Here is a 16,289-nt window from a genome sequence, read left to right on the forward strand (position 1 = left end):
TTCATAGTGTATTGAATCTGGGAAACAAATGAGCAGAGGCTGGGGATAATCACAGCTAAGAGACAGTGGGGTACAGAGAGCACGCAGACCAGGGAAGAAGAGACCTGCAGGAATTAGTGCTGAGAAGCAGGAGTTTATTGGGAGGAGGAGGAGATCCATTCCCGGGATACAGGTCACTCTCCCAAGCATGGCGGTCAGCCCTGCAGGAAACAGGACAAGAGGAAAGGCCATCATACCTGCCAGTCTTCCTGAGATTCAGAAACTACACCAGGGCTACTATATCAGAGTCACCCTGGCAAGTACTCCAATCATGATGCTGACAGTGGCCCTAGCTGAGAGGCCAGGAGAACTTCCTTGTACTAAAGCATCTGTCATGGAAAGAAAAGAAGAGAAGGAATGAAGTTGATGCCATTTTACAGTGGGGTACCCCAGGAACCAGTTCCTAGCATGAAGTAGTCTCTACTTGTTTTTTCAAGGAATACATTATTTTTGTGGGAAGATTGCCGGGACGTGATTAGCCAGCTATATTCTTGCAGGAATTTTTGCTCTCACCATGTTTCTAGGTTGATGATCAGTCTTCTGTCAATTTCATCCTGGCATTTCTTTACTCAGATATTTTGAAGGCTTTGTGATGTGAAAAAGCTGATTGCTATTTTATGTGTCATTAGAACTTTCCACCTTTTCACGGTTGCATCTTTTTCTCAGTGTCTTAGTTGTGGCAGGTCTCTATGGCAGGGAGTTGATTGACAGAAGGCCCAGGTCAGTGCATTCCAAATTGACCACCTCCTTTGCACAGAGACCTCTCTTCCCAGGGGCTCCCAGCAGGGGTATGGAAGCAAGCCCAGTTTTGCGAAACTCTGTTTAACTCTGATGGGTGACTAGTTGGAGAATGCCCCATCAGCCTTGCCTAAACTCACTTAGAACTGCACTGCTATCTAAAACTTCTTTTTCTTTCTCCTTCACAGGAATCAAATCTGCATCATGGTCTGAGGGCTCTCCCAGGCTCCTCTCACACCCGTCCCATTTTCCCTCACAGGTGTTTTTCCTAATAAATTATCTTGCATGTCTAATCCCATCTTGGTTGCATCTCAGTGGGTAAAAACTAACATACCAGGTTTGATTCTTTGCATTTAGCTTTTTTTTTCCTCTCTCTTTCACATGTAACCAGTAACCATGCCCTCGTGTTTCCTGTGTTGCCTCTTTTTTTATATGTGTGTGTATTTACCTAAGATACCTTTTATACACACACACACACACACACACACACACAACCTTTTGCATCTGTTTCTTTATTTCTATTGGAACCATTTACTTTTGACCCTCACCAGTCAACTCAGGCTGATGATTAATGCTATGTTAGCTATTGTTGAGGGGCAGTTCCTATGGGCCAGGCCCTGTGCTAAATACTTCACCTGTATCTCATTTGATTTATACAATAACTCTCTTGGGTAGAACATTATTTCCATTTTACAGATGAGACGACAAAGGCTTAGAGTGGTGAAAAAACTTTCCTGATGTCATATGGCTGGTGAGAAGTAGACTTGAGATTTGATTCTAGGACTACTCAACTTCAAGCTAATGATAACAGTAGTAATATACCAGCTAAAATTTATGAAACATTTCCTCTGTGTGGGGCGTTTTGCTGGTTTCATTGATGATTACATTAAACCCTTAAAACTGCTATGAAGCAAACACTGTTACTGCAATTTTAAGTTGAGGAATCAGAGGCTCAGAGAAGTTAAGAGTCTTGTGCAAGAGCATTTATAACTGTAAACTCTTACATTAAAAAAGAAGAAACATCTCAAATCAATAACCAAATTTACAACTTCATGGTATAGGAGAAAAACAAACTAAACCCAAACATATTGAATGAAGGAAGTAATAAGGATTAGAGTGGATATAAATGAAATGGAGAATGGACAAACAATAGAGGATATCAATGAAACCAAAAGTTGGTTCTTCAAAATAAGATCAACAAAATTGACAACCATTAACTAGATTGACTAAGAAAAAAAGAGAAATGGAAATTACTAAAATCAGAAATGAAAATGGACTCCCAGCATGGTGGCTTACACCTTCAATCCCAGCACTTTGGGAAGCCAAATCGGGAGGATTGCTTGAGGCCTGGAGTTTGAAACCAGCTGGGGCAACATAGGGAGACCCTGTCTCTACAAAATTAAAAAAAAAAATCAGCCGGGCATGATGGCATGCACCTGTAGTTTCAGCTACCTGGGAAGCTGAGTTGGGAGGATTGCTTGAGCCCAGGAGGTTGAGGCTGCAGTGAGTTTTGATCGCACCTCTGCACTCCAGCCTGGGCTAGCCTAAAGAGTGAGACTCTGTCTTTCTCTCTCTCTCTCTCTCTCTCAAAAAAAAAAAAAAAAGGAAAGAAAGAAAGAAAGAAAACAAAATGGAGATATTATATATCAATTCTAGAGAAATATTGTTTACAAAAGTACTATGAATAATTGTATGCCAATAAATTGGATAGCCTAGATGAAATGGACAAATTCCTAGAAACACACACAAAAAATCTGAATAGACCTATAATTAGTAGGAAGATTGAATAAAAATTTCATTAGACAAAATTCAACATTCTTTCTTAATAAAAACATGCTAAGTATGAATGGAAGGAAACCATCTCAATAAAATAAAGGCAGTATGTGAAAAGCCCAAGGCTAACATCATACTCAATAAAGACTGAAAGCTTTCCCCCTATGATCAGGAACAAGACAAGGATGCCTGCTTTTGCCACATCTATTTAACATAGTATTACAAGTCCTAGCCAGAGAAGTTAGGCAAGAAAAAAAGACTTTCAGATTGGAAAGAAGAAGCAAAATTATCTGTCTGTTCACAGACAACTTGAACTTCTATGTAGAAAACTCTAAGGATGAAAAAAACCTGTTAGAATTTATTAATAAATTCAGTAATGTTGCAGGTTACAAAATCAACATGCAAACATCAGTTGCATTTCTATACACTAACAATGAACAATCTAAAAGGAAATTAAGAAAAAAATTTTAATTCACATTAACATCAAAAAGAATAAAATACTTAGGGATAAGTTTAACCAAGGAGGTGAAAGGATTGTATTCTGAAAACTAGAAAACATTGCTGAAGGAAATTAAAGATGACCTCAATAAATGGGAAGACATTTTGTTTTCATGGATTGGAAGACTGTGTATTGTTAGGAGGATAATACCACCCAAAGTGAGCTACGGATTCAACACAATTTCTATCAGATTTCCAATGACATTTTTTGCAGAAATAGAAAAATCTATCCTAAAGTTCATATGGAATTTCAGGACTCAAAATAGCCAAACAATCGTGAAAAAAGGAACCTTGAAAAAAAATGCTGAATCCTGATTTCAGCATTTATACAAAGCCACAGTAATCAATACAATGCGTTACTTGCATAAAGGAAGACATAGAAACCAGCAGAATAGAATAGAAAGCCCAGGAAGGAATGCTTGGGGCTTGGGGCTATGGCCAAATGATTTTTGATAAGGATGCCAATACCACTCAATGTGGAAAGTGCAGTCTTTTCAGCAAATGATTTTGGGAAAGCTGGAAATCCATGCAGAAGGATGAGCTGAACCTTTACCTGACACCATATACAAAAAAACTAACCCACAGTAGATCAAAGACCAAATGTAAGAGTAAAAACTATAAAACTCTCAGAAGAAAACACAGGGAAAAAAACTCCATGACATTGGATTTCACAGTGGTTTCTTGGTTATAACAACAAAAGCATAGGCAACAAAAGAAAAAATGGATAAGTTGGACTTCATGAAAATCAATAACTTTTATATATCAAAGAACATTGTCGAGGAAGTGAAAAGGCAACCCTTGAAGTGGGAAAAATATTTGCAAATCATGTATGATAAGGGTCAATTTTCAGAATATATGAAGAACTACTACAAATCCACAACAGCAAAAATCCAAAAACCCAACTAAAAAAGGACAAAAGACTGAAATAGAGATTTCTCCAAGGAAGATATACAAATGGCCAATTAGCACATGCAAAGATGCTCAACATCACTAATACTTAGAGATATGCAAAACAAAACCCCAATGATAGAATACCTCAAACACATTAGGATGGCTTTGATTAAAAAAAAAAAAAAAAACCACACACACACAAACAACAAGTGTTTTTAAGGAGGTGGAAAAATTGGAGCTCTAGTGCATTGCTGATGGAAGTGTGAAATGTTATCGCCACTGTGGAAAACAGTATGTCTGTTTCTCAAACAATTAAACAAAGAATTACCATTGGATCCAGCAATTCCACTTCTGGACATATATTCAAGAGAACTGGAAGGGATTTGAACAGATATTTGTACACTGAGGTTCACAGCAGCATTAGTCACACAATAGCCAAAAGGTGGAAACAACTGAAAAGTCCATTGAAAGATAAGTGGATAGAAAAATGAGGTGTATCCATACAATGGGATGTTCTTCAATCTTAACAAGGAAGAAAATTCTGATACATGGTGCAAAATGGACGAACCTTAAAAACATTATGTTAAGTGAAACAAGCCAGACACAAAAGGCCACCTATTATATAATTCCATTTATATAAGGTTGTTAGAATAGTCAATTACATAGAGACAGAAAGTAGAACGGCGGTTGCCAGGGGTTAGGGGGAGAAGGAGTGAGTTACTGTTTATTGGGCAGAGAAATTTATTTAATATGGTAAGATGAAAAAGTTCTGGAAATGGATGGTGGTGATGGTTACACAACACTAAATTGCACGCATAGAAATAGTTAATGGTGGCCGGGAGCGGTGGCTCACGCCTGTAATCCCAGCACTTTGGGAAGCCAAGGCGGGCGGATCACTTGAAGTCAGGAGTTCGAGACCAGCCTGATCAACATGGAGAAACCCCATCTCTACTAAAAATACAAAATTAGCTGGGCGTGTTGGCACATGCCTGTAATCCACCTACTTGGGAGGCTGAGGCAGGAGAATTGCTTGAACCCAGGAGGCGGAGGGTGAGCCAAGATAGTGCCATTGCACTCCAGCCTGGGCAACTGGCACTACCCATTCCCTCTCATGCAGAGACCCTGTGGCTGAATCTCCCTGTGTCTCCAAGTGTGCATCACTCCCTGTCCTCTGTGCTGTGTCCACAGCCTCATGCAGCCTGTGACTTCAGAGCCAGGACACAGCTCAGGAGTCTTCCTGGAGGCTCCCTGCCTTCCCATTTTTGTGCAGCCTGACCGGGGGGAGGCTTGGCTTCAACTGGCAACTTGATTTAGCCAGATTTGGGACAGGCCACCTGGGCACCTTCTCCATACACCTGGGTCCCACCCCAGGTGGAGTCAGGGCAGGGCCTGTCACCAGGGGAGCTGGGAGCAGAGATGGGAGCAGTCTGAGCTGCTCCTCCCTCATCCAAGGGGCTTCCTCCTCTCATTTGGGGAACATTGTGGGCTTGTTTCAAAGCCTTGGATGTTTCTTGCAGCTAATGGCATAGGTAAAAGAAAACAAAGGGGTAACAGAAACAGGGGTGCCATGTGTTGGTGACAAAGAAAAGCAACTTGACCTTGAGGACCCTCCTTCCCCTTTTGTGAAGTCCTTTCCATGACATAGGGCTCTGGGGCTGATGAAGGCCCCTCTCCACGTTTCTCAGGTCAGCCCCAAGGTCAGCCAAGAGAAATCAGAAAAACAGGCAGAAGAGAGTCTATAGAGATAAATTGGGAGGGTTTAGGAGAAAAGTTGGGGATTTGCTTGTGCTGTTGGACACAGGCTGGGAATAAAACTTTTTTTCTGGCTCGTCTCTGAAAGCCAGATAGACTCTACCAGAAAACATACTGCCAGTGCTCCACGGATCCACTTACCAGAGACTGTGATCATCCTGACTGTGGTCCTGTTGCGGCCAGTGGCTGAGTTAGTGGCGTGGCAGGCATAGGATCCGCTGTTCTTTGCAGTGATGTTGGGGATAAAGAGCTTTGGTGTGTGTTGCTGGAATGTGCCATTGACAGACCAAGAATACTGTGAGGGTGGATTAGAGGCCGCATGGCAGGAGAGGTTGAGATTTACCCCTGCATGGTAATAGGTGTCTGAAGGGGAAATGGTGGGGGCATCTGGGCCATCTGGAGCAAAAGAATAAAGTCACAGGTGATGTCATCAGAGGGAAGGGGAAGCTCCTGGTCTGTGGAAGAGCCACAGTGTCCCTCTGAGCCAAGTCACAACCCGGAAGTCCCAACCAAACCCCCGCTGTTTCTACTGAGACAGAGTCCGAGACATTTACCTGTTTCTCCCATCAGAAGATGTGGACTCCAAGTCTCCCATGACAGGAGCACCCCCTCCCCTCTTATTCTTGGTCAAGGCTGGGCCTACCCATGTTTGCCTGGGGCAGAAAGTCATGACCAGCTGGATTTCTAGGGGTGGGTGGGGATCTGCATTTTTGGAGCTGAGAGGGACTGAGAGGCCTGGCCTCTGGCTGTGTGGATTTGGGCTGGCGGCCTGGGCCACAGAGGAACAGAAGATACTCACAGAGGACATTCAGGGTGACTGGGTCACTGAAGTTCACACTCGCTGGGTTCTGTATTTCACACTCATAGGGTCCTGCGTCATTCCTTGTGACACTGAGTAGAGTGAGGGTCCTGTTGCCATTGGACAGCTGCAGTCTGGGACTGACCGGGAGGCTCTGACCATTTACCCACCACAGGTAGGTTGTGTTCTGAGTCTCAGGTTCACAGGTTAAGGCCACAGCATCCTTGTCCTCCACGGGGTTGGAGTTGTTGCTGGAGATGGAGGGCTTGGGAGTCTCCGCTGTGCAGAAAACAGAGAGAAGATTGCCCTGTGTGGCACCTTTGATTCCTCCACAGGCATCTTTCAATCAGAGTTGGCATCTCCCACCTCTCAGCCTACTCGAGTACTTAAAAGCCCACGGCAGGTGTGTGTGACAAGACAGATGCACGATGATCAGGGCTCAGAGACCATGAGGCCCCCTTCCCTGTGTGGGAGAAGCACAGACTTTCTCAAGTGTGAATTGAGCAGCTGCGCTGGGTTGTGGGCAGACCCAGGACTGGGAGTTACAGATCCTGGTGCCTCTTCTGATCCCTCCCTGACCGGCTGCCTGCCTGGCCCACCTAGGGGTCCTCACCTGGAACATATAGGTGCTGGATCCCTTCCAGCTTCACAGTCCTACTTTGCCCCTCGAGGTGTGTTTTTTAGGGTTCTGTCTCCCATCTAGAGATGGGAGATGATGGGACTTGCCACTGTCCTTAATTCCTGACTGGGTGTTTCAGCAGAAATAACACAGGGGAGGCTGGGGCAAGCCTGGAGGTCGGTTCCGTCATCAGGCAGTGGAGCCACAAGGTGGAGCAGTTTTTCCTAGGTGTTTCATCTTGACTTACTTGAGCCAGTGACCTCTAAAGATAGAGCAGAGTCCAAGGAATGAACTAGAAGGAGTGAAGGGGACAGGCAAGAGCAGGTGGCTTTGGAGCAGAACCATGTTTCCTTTCCTTGGTTTTTAATGTCCCTTCTTTCCCTGCAGGGAGCAGGTGAGGAGCTGTGGATCCTCCCATAAATACATGTGGATATTTGCAAATGCAAACTGACTGGTGGGAAGGGGGAGCATGAAGTGCTGGAAATTTGGCCCTCATGGACCATGGGTGTTTGACAGTTATGAGAGAGAAATTTGGGAAGAAGTTTTGCAAATATTTTCTCCCACTGGACATTACGCAAAGTAAAGTAAGTCACTGACAGGACAGATACTGTAGGATTCCACTTACATGAGGTTCCTAGGGTAGTCACACTCATGGAATCACGCAGTAGAATGGTGGTTGCTATGGGCTGGGAGCGGGGGGAATGGAGAGTTGTTCATGGGTCTGTAGTTTCAGTTACACGGGATGAGGAGGTTCTAGAGATCTGCTGTACAGCTTTGTGCCTATAGTTCATACACAGTTAGTATTTCTTATGCATAAGGCTTAGGACCAAAAGTGTTTTGAATTTCTAACTTTTATAAATTTTTGAACATTTGTGGTATACTTACTGGTTTAGCATCTCAAATCTGAAAATCCCAAATCCAAAATGCTCCAGTGAGCATTTCTTTTGAACATCACGTTAGTGGCCAAAAAATGTGGAATTTTGGAGCATTTCAGATTTGGGATTTTTGATGGTCATTGTGTAAATGTAATTTACATTTTAAAATTTGTCAGGAGCTTAGATATTATGTTCTGACTATAGTCAAAAACAAAATGGGAGGAAACATGAATTTTTTTCCATAAGTAAAAATGGCTATTAATTGTCCACAGATCTAAAACCAATTGGTGGAAGGAGTATTTCTCTTGTTAACAAAATAAGGTTTAGGCGTCCTGTGAATTCCAGCAGGATCACATTATGCTCAAAGGAAGATCCCGAAGTTCTCTTGAAATTAGCAACTCCCAGGTAGAGGGAGGCACGTGAGTCCTGTTAGGAGGACAGAACTGGTCAGAGAGGAAGTCTTAGGTGTGTCAATTCCACAAAGGGAGGAACAATGCCAAATTAGGAGAAGCGATGTGTGTTATTTTAGTAAATTTAGAAAGCTTCCTGCCCCTAATTCCTACGCAGAGTTAGGCAAAATTGAGAGGAACCCAAAACAGACATGTGCAATGCTTTCTTCATTTTCTCTTGACCTCAGGAGACACAAGTAGAGTTGGATTCGGTTTTTGCGAATTGGACAGAGTCTAAGTGAGACGCCGGTGGCTCATGCATCTCCCCACCTGAAGGACCACCATCTTATCACAGTGGTGCCATCATGAGGACACAGATGTGTGTGGAACAGGCAGTAAGCCCATCAGACAGCACCTGCCTGGCCATCCAGGATCTAGTCTCTAAAGAGGTTTTGGATCATTCATTCCCTCTCTCCTTCATGAGAGAACGATCGAGTGTGTGTCACATGTTGGGCCTGTCCTGGTGCAGGGTGTGAGTGGGGAGAGAAAGCAAAGTCCTCTCTTTTGTCCTCCCATGGGAGTGACAGCAACACATCAGGAAACAGGATTTCAGGTTCAGTGAGGGGGGTTAGGATCTTAGAGGGAGCCTGGACATTCCTCGCACCAGCTCTGACAGTTGGGGCAGGTGATTTAGTTCTGGAGTACAAATTAATCAGTTGCTTATTTGCTCTCACTTCTCTGAGCTTTGGAGGCTCAGGAAGAAAGGATTTGAGCCAATGGATGACCATGGGGTCCATGGAATGCAATAAGCCCTGCCTTCTTGTGGAAGAGAGGATGGGGCTGTGACTGGAGAGAGACCTCATGTGACCCTGATCTGTCCCTCGTGTTTGTGTGACCCTGGTTCAGTGACTGTGTCTTCCTGTGCCTCTGTTTCCTCTCAATAATAAGCTTCTATTAAAAGAAATAATAGGCTGAGCACAGTGGCTCACGCCTGTAATCCCAGCATTTTGGGAGGCCCAGGTGGGTGGATCATGAGGTCAAGAAATCAAGACCATCCTGGCCAATATGGAAAAACGCTGTCTCTAATAAAAATACCAAAATTAGCTAGGGGTGGTGGCATGCACCTGTAGTCCCAGCTACTGGGGAGGCTGAGGCAGGAAAATCGCTTGAACCCTGGAGGTGGAGGTTGCAGTGAGCCGAGATTGCACCACTGCACTCCAGCCTGGCCACAGAGACTCCGTCTCAAAAAAAAAAAAAAAAAAAAAAAAAAGAAAAAAGAAATAAAAAGAATTATTGTTTCTTTCTCAATAGGAAAATGATATTTTCTGCCAGGTTTTCTGTGAATTAGCATTAAATTTTTCATAGTCACCTGACCTGAAGCTTGCACAGAGGAGGCACTCACACAAACAGCACGGGTTATTATTTGCCTCCATGAGAGGGTCCCCTTGGCATGATCCCTGCTGGACAAGTTGCTTTTAGGAACATCTTTCTTCTATTTCTGTCCCTGGGGACACTGAACTTCCTATGGAGTCTCCTAAGCCTCCCAGGCCAGTTGGCTGATGGCCTAAGAAGTTTGTCCATCTGTCCTCTCCACTCTGAGTCTCAGGTGAAGGACAAGACTCTGTCATTGCCCAGATGAGGCTCTGGGGTCTGAGCCCTGGCTGGTGAGCAGCTCCAGGAGCCACAGCCCTTGGACGGCTGGTAAATCTTTGCTCCTAGTTGGCCCTGCCCAGGAGGCTACAACCCAGTGCTGGCACAGGTTTCCCGGGGTTACCTGGAGTCAGGATCCTGGGACAGGAGTCTGGAGCAGGGGCTTCCAGGGATGAGCTTCTCTGTGAGGATCCCAGGGGGCCCCTCAGGTCAGGCCCTGACCCAGTTCTTTAGAGTTTTTCTCAGGGTCAGGTCCATGGGGAGGGCACGGGGTGCCTGGCTGAGACTGATCTCCTTCTGCTGAGTCCCCCCATCAGACTGTCATTCCTCTGCCACGAGTGTCTGCAGGGTCTGGATGCAGGAAAGGAATTCTGATCTGTGGAAGTCTGTCTCCCCTGAGTGTGTCCTGCACTAAATGTCCAAACCCTAAAGTGGGATGTAATGCAGAGAGGGACACAGGCACAGCCCAGGCCTAACAGTCCTGTGTGTGGGAAGTAGAACTGACCCCCAACACCCAGAGGTCATGGGGAATCACTCACGATGTACGCTGAAATGGCCAGTTACTTCTTCACTCACAAGATTTAGCTTTATGACTTGCAGGGTGTAGGATCCTGTGTCATTTCTGGTGACGTTCCGCATCAGCAGGGATGCATTGGGGTATATTGTCTCTCGACTGCTGTATGCAGGCCCTGGGGTAGTTAGTTGATTTGATGTTACATATCCTATAATTCGACGGTTGGCATCCACCATTTCCCCTTTGTACCAGTTGTAGCCAAGAGGGTCCTGGGGCAGATTGTGGACAAGTAGAAGAACCTCCTTCCCCTCTGCAGCATTGGATGGCACAGCTTCAATAGTGAGCTGGGCAGTGGTGGGCGGGTTCCAGAAGGTGAAAAGTGAGGCTAGGAGGGGGAGAGAGCATCAAGCAATATTGCAACCTATGTATTGGAGTGGAAAAATGGGGACATCAGCTTTGGAGTTTGTGTGTTTGTGTGTGTGTGTGTGTGTGTGTGTGTGTGTGTGTGTGTGTGTCCTACTGAGTCAACGTCAGCAGCACAGCCCCCATTTCTTCAACACCTCTGACCTTGGCATTTCCCTGTGTGGAATCCTCTTCTTCAGGGTTCTGCATGGCTCCCTCCACACTGCCCTCAGATCCTGCTCACATTAGGGCATCCTTGGGAGACCCTTTCCCTGACACCTCCTCTAGAGACACTGGGTCTTCCCTTTCTGACCTTTCCCTGCTGTGTTCCCTCCAGGGCTCCTATCAGCGCCTGACCTCACATTCTAGATCTCTTTGTGTGTCTGTCTTCGTCCCCAGGAGAGTGTGAGCTCTGTGAGGGCAGGGACTTGTGTGATGTTGGCTGTACCCCAGTGCCTGGGCAGGCTTCAGGCTCCTGTGGATGAGTTCCTGAGCATTCCCTGGGCCCTCTGCTTCCTGGGGTTTATTTGCCAATGTCTGACGTTGTTGGCTGAGGACAATGTTTCATACCCTGATTATGCTTTTATTTGAAGTGTCATCTGGTATGGTTATTATTATCGTTTTTCAAAATGTAGTGGCCAGTGATGATTAACCAGGAATATGGAACACTTGAGATGTTCCTGCCTCTTACCAATTCCAGTTCAATGTGATTTTCCTATTGTGACCTCGTCCCCTCTCTTGTGTCCTCTCCTCTATTAAGGCTCCAACAGAAGCCCTCTGTCCCCTTTCAGAGCCCCGTCCTCCCCAGGAGACCCCAGCCAGTCACTGTGCTTCCTCCTCCTGTCCTCTCCCAGGAAGTCCCCTCCTCACCTGTGAGCAGGAGCCCCTGCCAGGGGATGCGCCATCTGCAGGAAGGGGCTGAGATGGTCCCCATGGTCTCTGCTGCCTGCATGTTCTCTTCTGTGGAGATGAGCCTGGGATCCAGAAACTTTCTGAGCACGGCTGTCAGCTGTGCTGTCCTTCCTCCTTTTGTGCTGAGCCTCTTCCCAGGGCAGGAGCGCTTCTCAGGCTCATGGGCGGGGTCTGTGCCCAGGACACCTCTCTGTCCCCTCCCCTCTCAGTCCTGCCTCCCTGTCCCTCCTTTCCCTTTATTTTCTGTGTTTCAGGCCCCTGGGAATTGCTGAGGTCTCTGACTCCTTCAGCAGTGATTCTCTCACCCAACCTCTGCACACACTATGCAGACACACACACACACAGCACCCAACCTCTGCACACACTATGCAGACACACACACACACAGAGACACACACACACACAAAGAGACACACACAGTCACACACACACCCTGGAGACTGGGTGAGCACAGCCCTGTGCCCTCAGCGTCCTGCAGCCCATGTCTCCAGGTCGGGGTGCACAGTCGCTCCCCCTGCCCTCTCCCATCCCCATCTGGTGCTTCCCTTCAGATTAGGAGGTCAGGGCTCCGCAAGGATCCTGTCACAGGGACACCACCACTGAGCTTTGGGGAGGTGTGTGCTCACTGGTGAGAGGGATCCTCCCCCTCTCTCATTGTATCAAGCTTGGTTGCAGCTTCCAAGGATGGACATTCAATGCCCTGGATATCCCAGAGGGGACTGTCCTTACTGGTGGTGTGCAGGGCAAATAATCTCTTATGCCTCCCGAGAGAGAGGGCTGTTCTGGTTGGTCAGTGGGGGCTGTGGGCCTAGTGGTCATCAGGGACAGGTATCAGCCATTTTCTTGCTCTTTGGCTTCTGGCAGCTGAGCTGGGGCTCGGGCCTTCCATGTTCTCTCTGACCGTCTTGGGTGTCCTCTGTTTTTGCCTGGCTGACTGTCCTGTGGTCACCCCACCTTCCCTATGGTTGGTGCAGCAGGAAGTGGGGAGTTGCCCAGGGGACCCACAAGACAGTGCTCTCTGAGATCCAGGAGAGGGAGCCTGGGACAGAGCAGGGGCTCAGAGCTGGAGAGACTCATCCCAACTTACTCTGCAGCCAGGATGGGCTCAGCCCTCCCCATGCTGATATCCCCTGGGGTCTGTCCTAAGGGTTTGGACCTGGTCAGGCCCCTCTGTGTACAGGAAGGATGGGCAGCGGCCGCGGAGCCCGTCTGGGGGGAAGTTGCTCACACCGGAGAGGGCAGGTAGGGGTGGGCCATGTTCTGGGAACAAAGGGAGCTCATCCCTTGCCCCCAAGGTTGTGTACAGGAGAGAGCGCGGTCCTCCCTCCTGGCTTCACGAAGGACAGCAGGGGGCAGGTGGCTACATCCCAGATAGTGCCTGGGCGTGACCATCACATACTCTCCGAGCCTCCTGGGGTGCAGAGGGAAGGTCATAGGGTGCCTGGCTGATTCCCCAGAGGCAGTGTGGGCCCTCAGGCAGCTGTAGTTCTGTCAGCGCTGGGCTCAGCCTGTCATGCCGTAGAGAACAGGACACACGGAGCAGGGGCGGGCATTTAGGGAGCAGTCACAGAAAGAGTTGATGAGGATGGAGGGAGGTCACGAGGGGAAAGTGCCCAGTGTGGCATCGCGTGCACCAGCGCTGCCCTGGGAGATGCCTTAACTAGGCCCAGGGAAGGATTGGGTGTGTGGGGCAGGAGCTGCCTGCAGAGGGAGCGGCCTCATGTTGCTGGCTGCCTGGCTGCAGGGAGGAGCTGACAGAGTCCATATGGGGAGTTTGGAGGGTAAGGAGGACGTGGGCCGAGGTGCCCTGGTGAGGGTGGACCCTGCTGGGCTATGGGTTGTGCTGAGGGAGGTCAGCAGCCCCTGGGAAGGCTCCAGGCTGGAGGGACTCTGTCGCCCTCTGGTGGACTGGAAGGGAAGTGTGGGTGGCCGCAGTCCCAGGTCAGGCTGCGTGTTTTATTCCACATGGATCTGTACATTTCACACGAGGTCACCCACATGTTATGTCAGAGCTGCATCACATTCCAGCCACATGAGTCCCAGTCTCTGTGGCTGCAGGTTCACCGTCCTCCCTTTTTCACAATCAGATGTCCCAGACACAGATTTCTGTCACCTGTGAGTTTGTGTTTGTGTGCAGTGGGCTGCACTGTGTGTGCCCTGGTGCAGTGATGTCTGGGTGGGGCTGAGCACTGGGCAGGGAGAAGACCCCCTTCTCCAAATTCCATCACGTTAAGGATAAAGGCTTCAATAATTTTGGGGGGACACGTTCAGTTTCCAGCAGGGGAGCTGGGAGCTGCTTCATTTCCTGTTCATGAGACTTGCCTTTCTTTGCTGAGATGGCTTCACACTCACAGTCCCACTCTGGGCTGTAGCCCCACAGAGCCTGTTTCCTCCTCACTTTTTCTGCCCATTCCTGGGTTTTTCTTCCTGTGCTACCATCTCCCTGTGGCTTCACCTGCTCCCGTTCCAAGCAGCTTCCCCTAGGTCGCTGCCCCCACTCACCATCTCTGGCCTCATTGGCCTCTGCCATTTTTTCTGAGGCCTGAGCCCAGAGTTCTGAGCCCTGATCCCAGGAAGGGTGAAGCTGGGATGGGTGCTGTCCAAGGTGCTGTTCTCTGTGGACAGCTTGACAGTGAGGCACCCTGATGTGTCACCAAGGAGGAGGCCCTTGAAAAAAGCTGTTCTTCAGGGGTGCTTGCATCATGGTGGGGGTGGGGGGATAGACACTCTGGAGTGGGCTGGACCCATGAACTGCAGGGACCCTGTTCTATTTCAGGGACCAGCTCCTCCAGCCCCGTGTTTTTCTCTGTGGCTGATTCTCTGGTGTGATCTCTGAGCCTGTGTTAGTCCTCCTCACAATGGTCACAGCTGTGTGTGGAGATCTAATGGTGTGTGTGTGGCTCATGTGCTCACACAGAGTGTCCTGGGGTCAGGCTTTATGACCTACCCTGCCCCAACTCCACAACAAGATCTGAATAATGTGCCAAGTAAGATAAAGTCAGAATCCATGGGGGAGGGTGAGAGTCCTGGCAGTGCTGAAGTCCGTGCCTCCAGCTTAACTCTCAGTCTCTTGGCAAATACATTTATGTTGTGCATCTGCAGTTGGCTGGGCAGTTTCATGTCTCTAAATCCTTGAATCTCTCTGTGGATAAGGTCATGAAGGGTCTGCATGTAAGTGTATGAGGGCTATCTGATTAGGGTGGGTATGTTTTACATAGTAGGTTTTCTTCACCAAAGACTTTTCAAAAAATTGTGGTAGAGTGTATATATGTACATCCATATATATTTATATGTGTAAGTAAATATATATTTATAAATGTATCTGTAAATATGCACATTTGTGTATGTATAATGTGCCATTTTAACCACTTTAAAATGTGCAAACAAATGGAATTAACCACATTCACGATGTTAAATAACCATCACTAGTATTTTTCCTAGAAAATTTTCATCATTCCAAACTGAAACTCTGTATCTTTTAAACAATAACTCCCTATTTCTTCCACCCTAGACCTTGATTATCTCTAGTCTTTCTGTCTCTATGAATTTGCCTGTTCTTGGGGTTTCTATAAATGGAATCATACACATATGTCATTTTGTTTCTGGTATATTTCATTTAGCATAATGTTTCTAAGGTCCCTGCATGTTCCAGCGGGTGTCAGAGCTTCATTCCTCTTTGTGGCTGATTCACATTTTGTTTTTATGTATCGCCATATTTGTTTATCCACATTCATGTGTTGATGGACACTTGGGTTGTTTCCATATTTTATCTATTGTGAATAATGTTGCAATCAACACTTCCATTTGAGTACCTGTTTGAGTCCCTGGATTCAATTCTTTGGGTATAGAGCTAGGAATAGATGCTGTTTCACATAATAATTCTATGATTAGCACTTTGAGGAACAGCACAACTGTCTCTTATAGTGGCTGTACCTTTTTATATTCTCACTAGCAATGTATGAGGATTCCAAATTCTATGTAAGGCTGCCACACATTACTTAACATTTTAAAAGAACAATAGCCATTGTTGTCAGTGTGATATGGTATCTCATTGTGGCTTTGACTTTGCAGTTTTCTAAGAACTAATGATGTTGAGTGTCTTTTCATGTCCTTATTGACTATTTGTATTTCTTCCTCCTCCTCCTCCTCCTCCTTCTCTTCCTCTTCCTCTTCTTCTTCTTCTTCTTTTTCTTCTTCCTCTTCTCTCTTCTTCTTCCTCTTCTTCTCTCTTCTTCTTCTTTTGACATGGAGTCTCGCTCTTTTGCCCACGCTGGACTGCAGTGGTGCGATCTCGGCTCACTGCAACCTCCACTTCCTGAGTTCAAGCAATTCTCCTGCCTCAGCCTCCCAAGTAGCTGGGACTACAAGCGTGCACCACCATGCCCGGCTAATTTTTGTATTTTTAGTAGAGATGGGGTTTCACTATGCTGGCCAGGCT

The 16,289-nt window shown here is 47.0% G+C and overlaps 2 protein-coding genes and 1 long non-coding RNA gene across 7 annotated transcripts in view; 2 read left to right on the plus strand and 1 right to left on the minus strand.

Moving 5' to 3' along the window:
• LOC103888610 (CEA cell adhesion molecule 6) overlaps nucleotides 1–16,289 on the plus strand; it is a 913,736-nt gene that overhangs the window by 835,376 nt on the left and 62,071 nt on the right. The window lies entirely within an intron of this gene.
• LOC129051987 (uncharacterized) overlaps nucleotides 1–16,289 on the plus strand; it is a 74,111-nt gene that overhangs the window by 6,101 nt on the left and 51,721 nt on the right. The window lies entirely within an intron of this gene.
• Nucleotides 277–11,873, minus strand: LOC103888613 (carcinoembryonic antigen-related cell adhesion molecule 8). Of its 5 annotated transcripts, none has more exons than XM_009232666.1 (5): nucleotides 11,810–11,873; nucleotides 10,563–10,922; nucleotides 6,491–6,769; nucleotides 5,833–6,087; nucleotides 277–353 (listed from the first exon to the last, which is right to left on the minus strand). In XM_009232666.1, exons 1-5 carry the CDS (start codon nucleotides 11,871–11,873, stop codon nucleotides 277–279), a joined length of 1,035 nt encoding a protein of 344 aa, XP_009230941.1. The 5 variants fall into 5 exon arrangements, with proteins under 5 accessions (XP_009230941.1, XP_024092920.1, XP_009230940.2 ...); XM_024237152.1 differs by having other exon boundaries at nucleotides 277–359; XM_009232665.3 differs by having other exon boundaries at nucleotides 277–368.

Source organism: Pongo abelii, chromosome 20 (genome assembly GCF_028885655.2).
Source record: "Pongo abelii isolate AG06213 chromosome 20, NHGRI_mPonAbe1-v2.0_pri, whole genome shotgun sequence".
Taxonomy (NCBI): Eukaryota; Metazoa; Chordata; class Mammalia; order Primates; family Hominidae; genus Pongo; species Pongo abelii.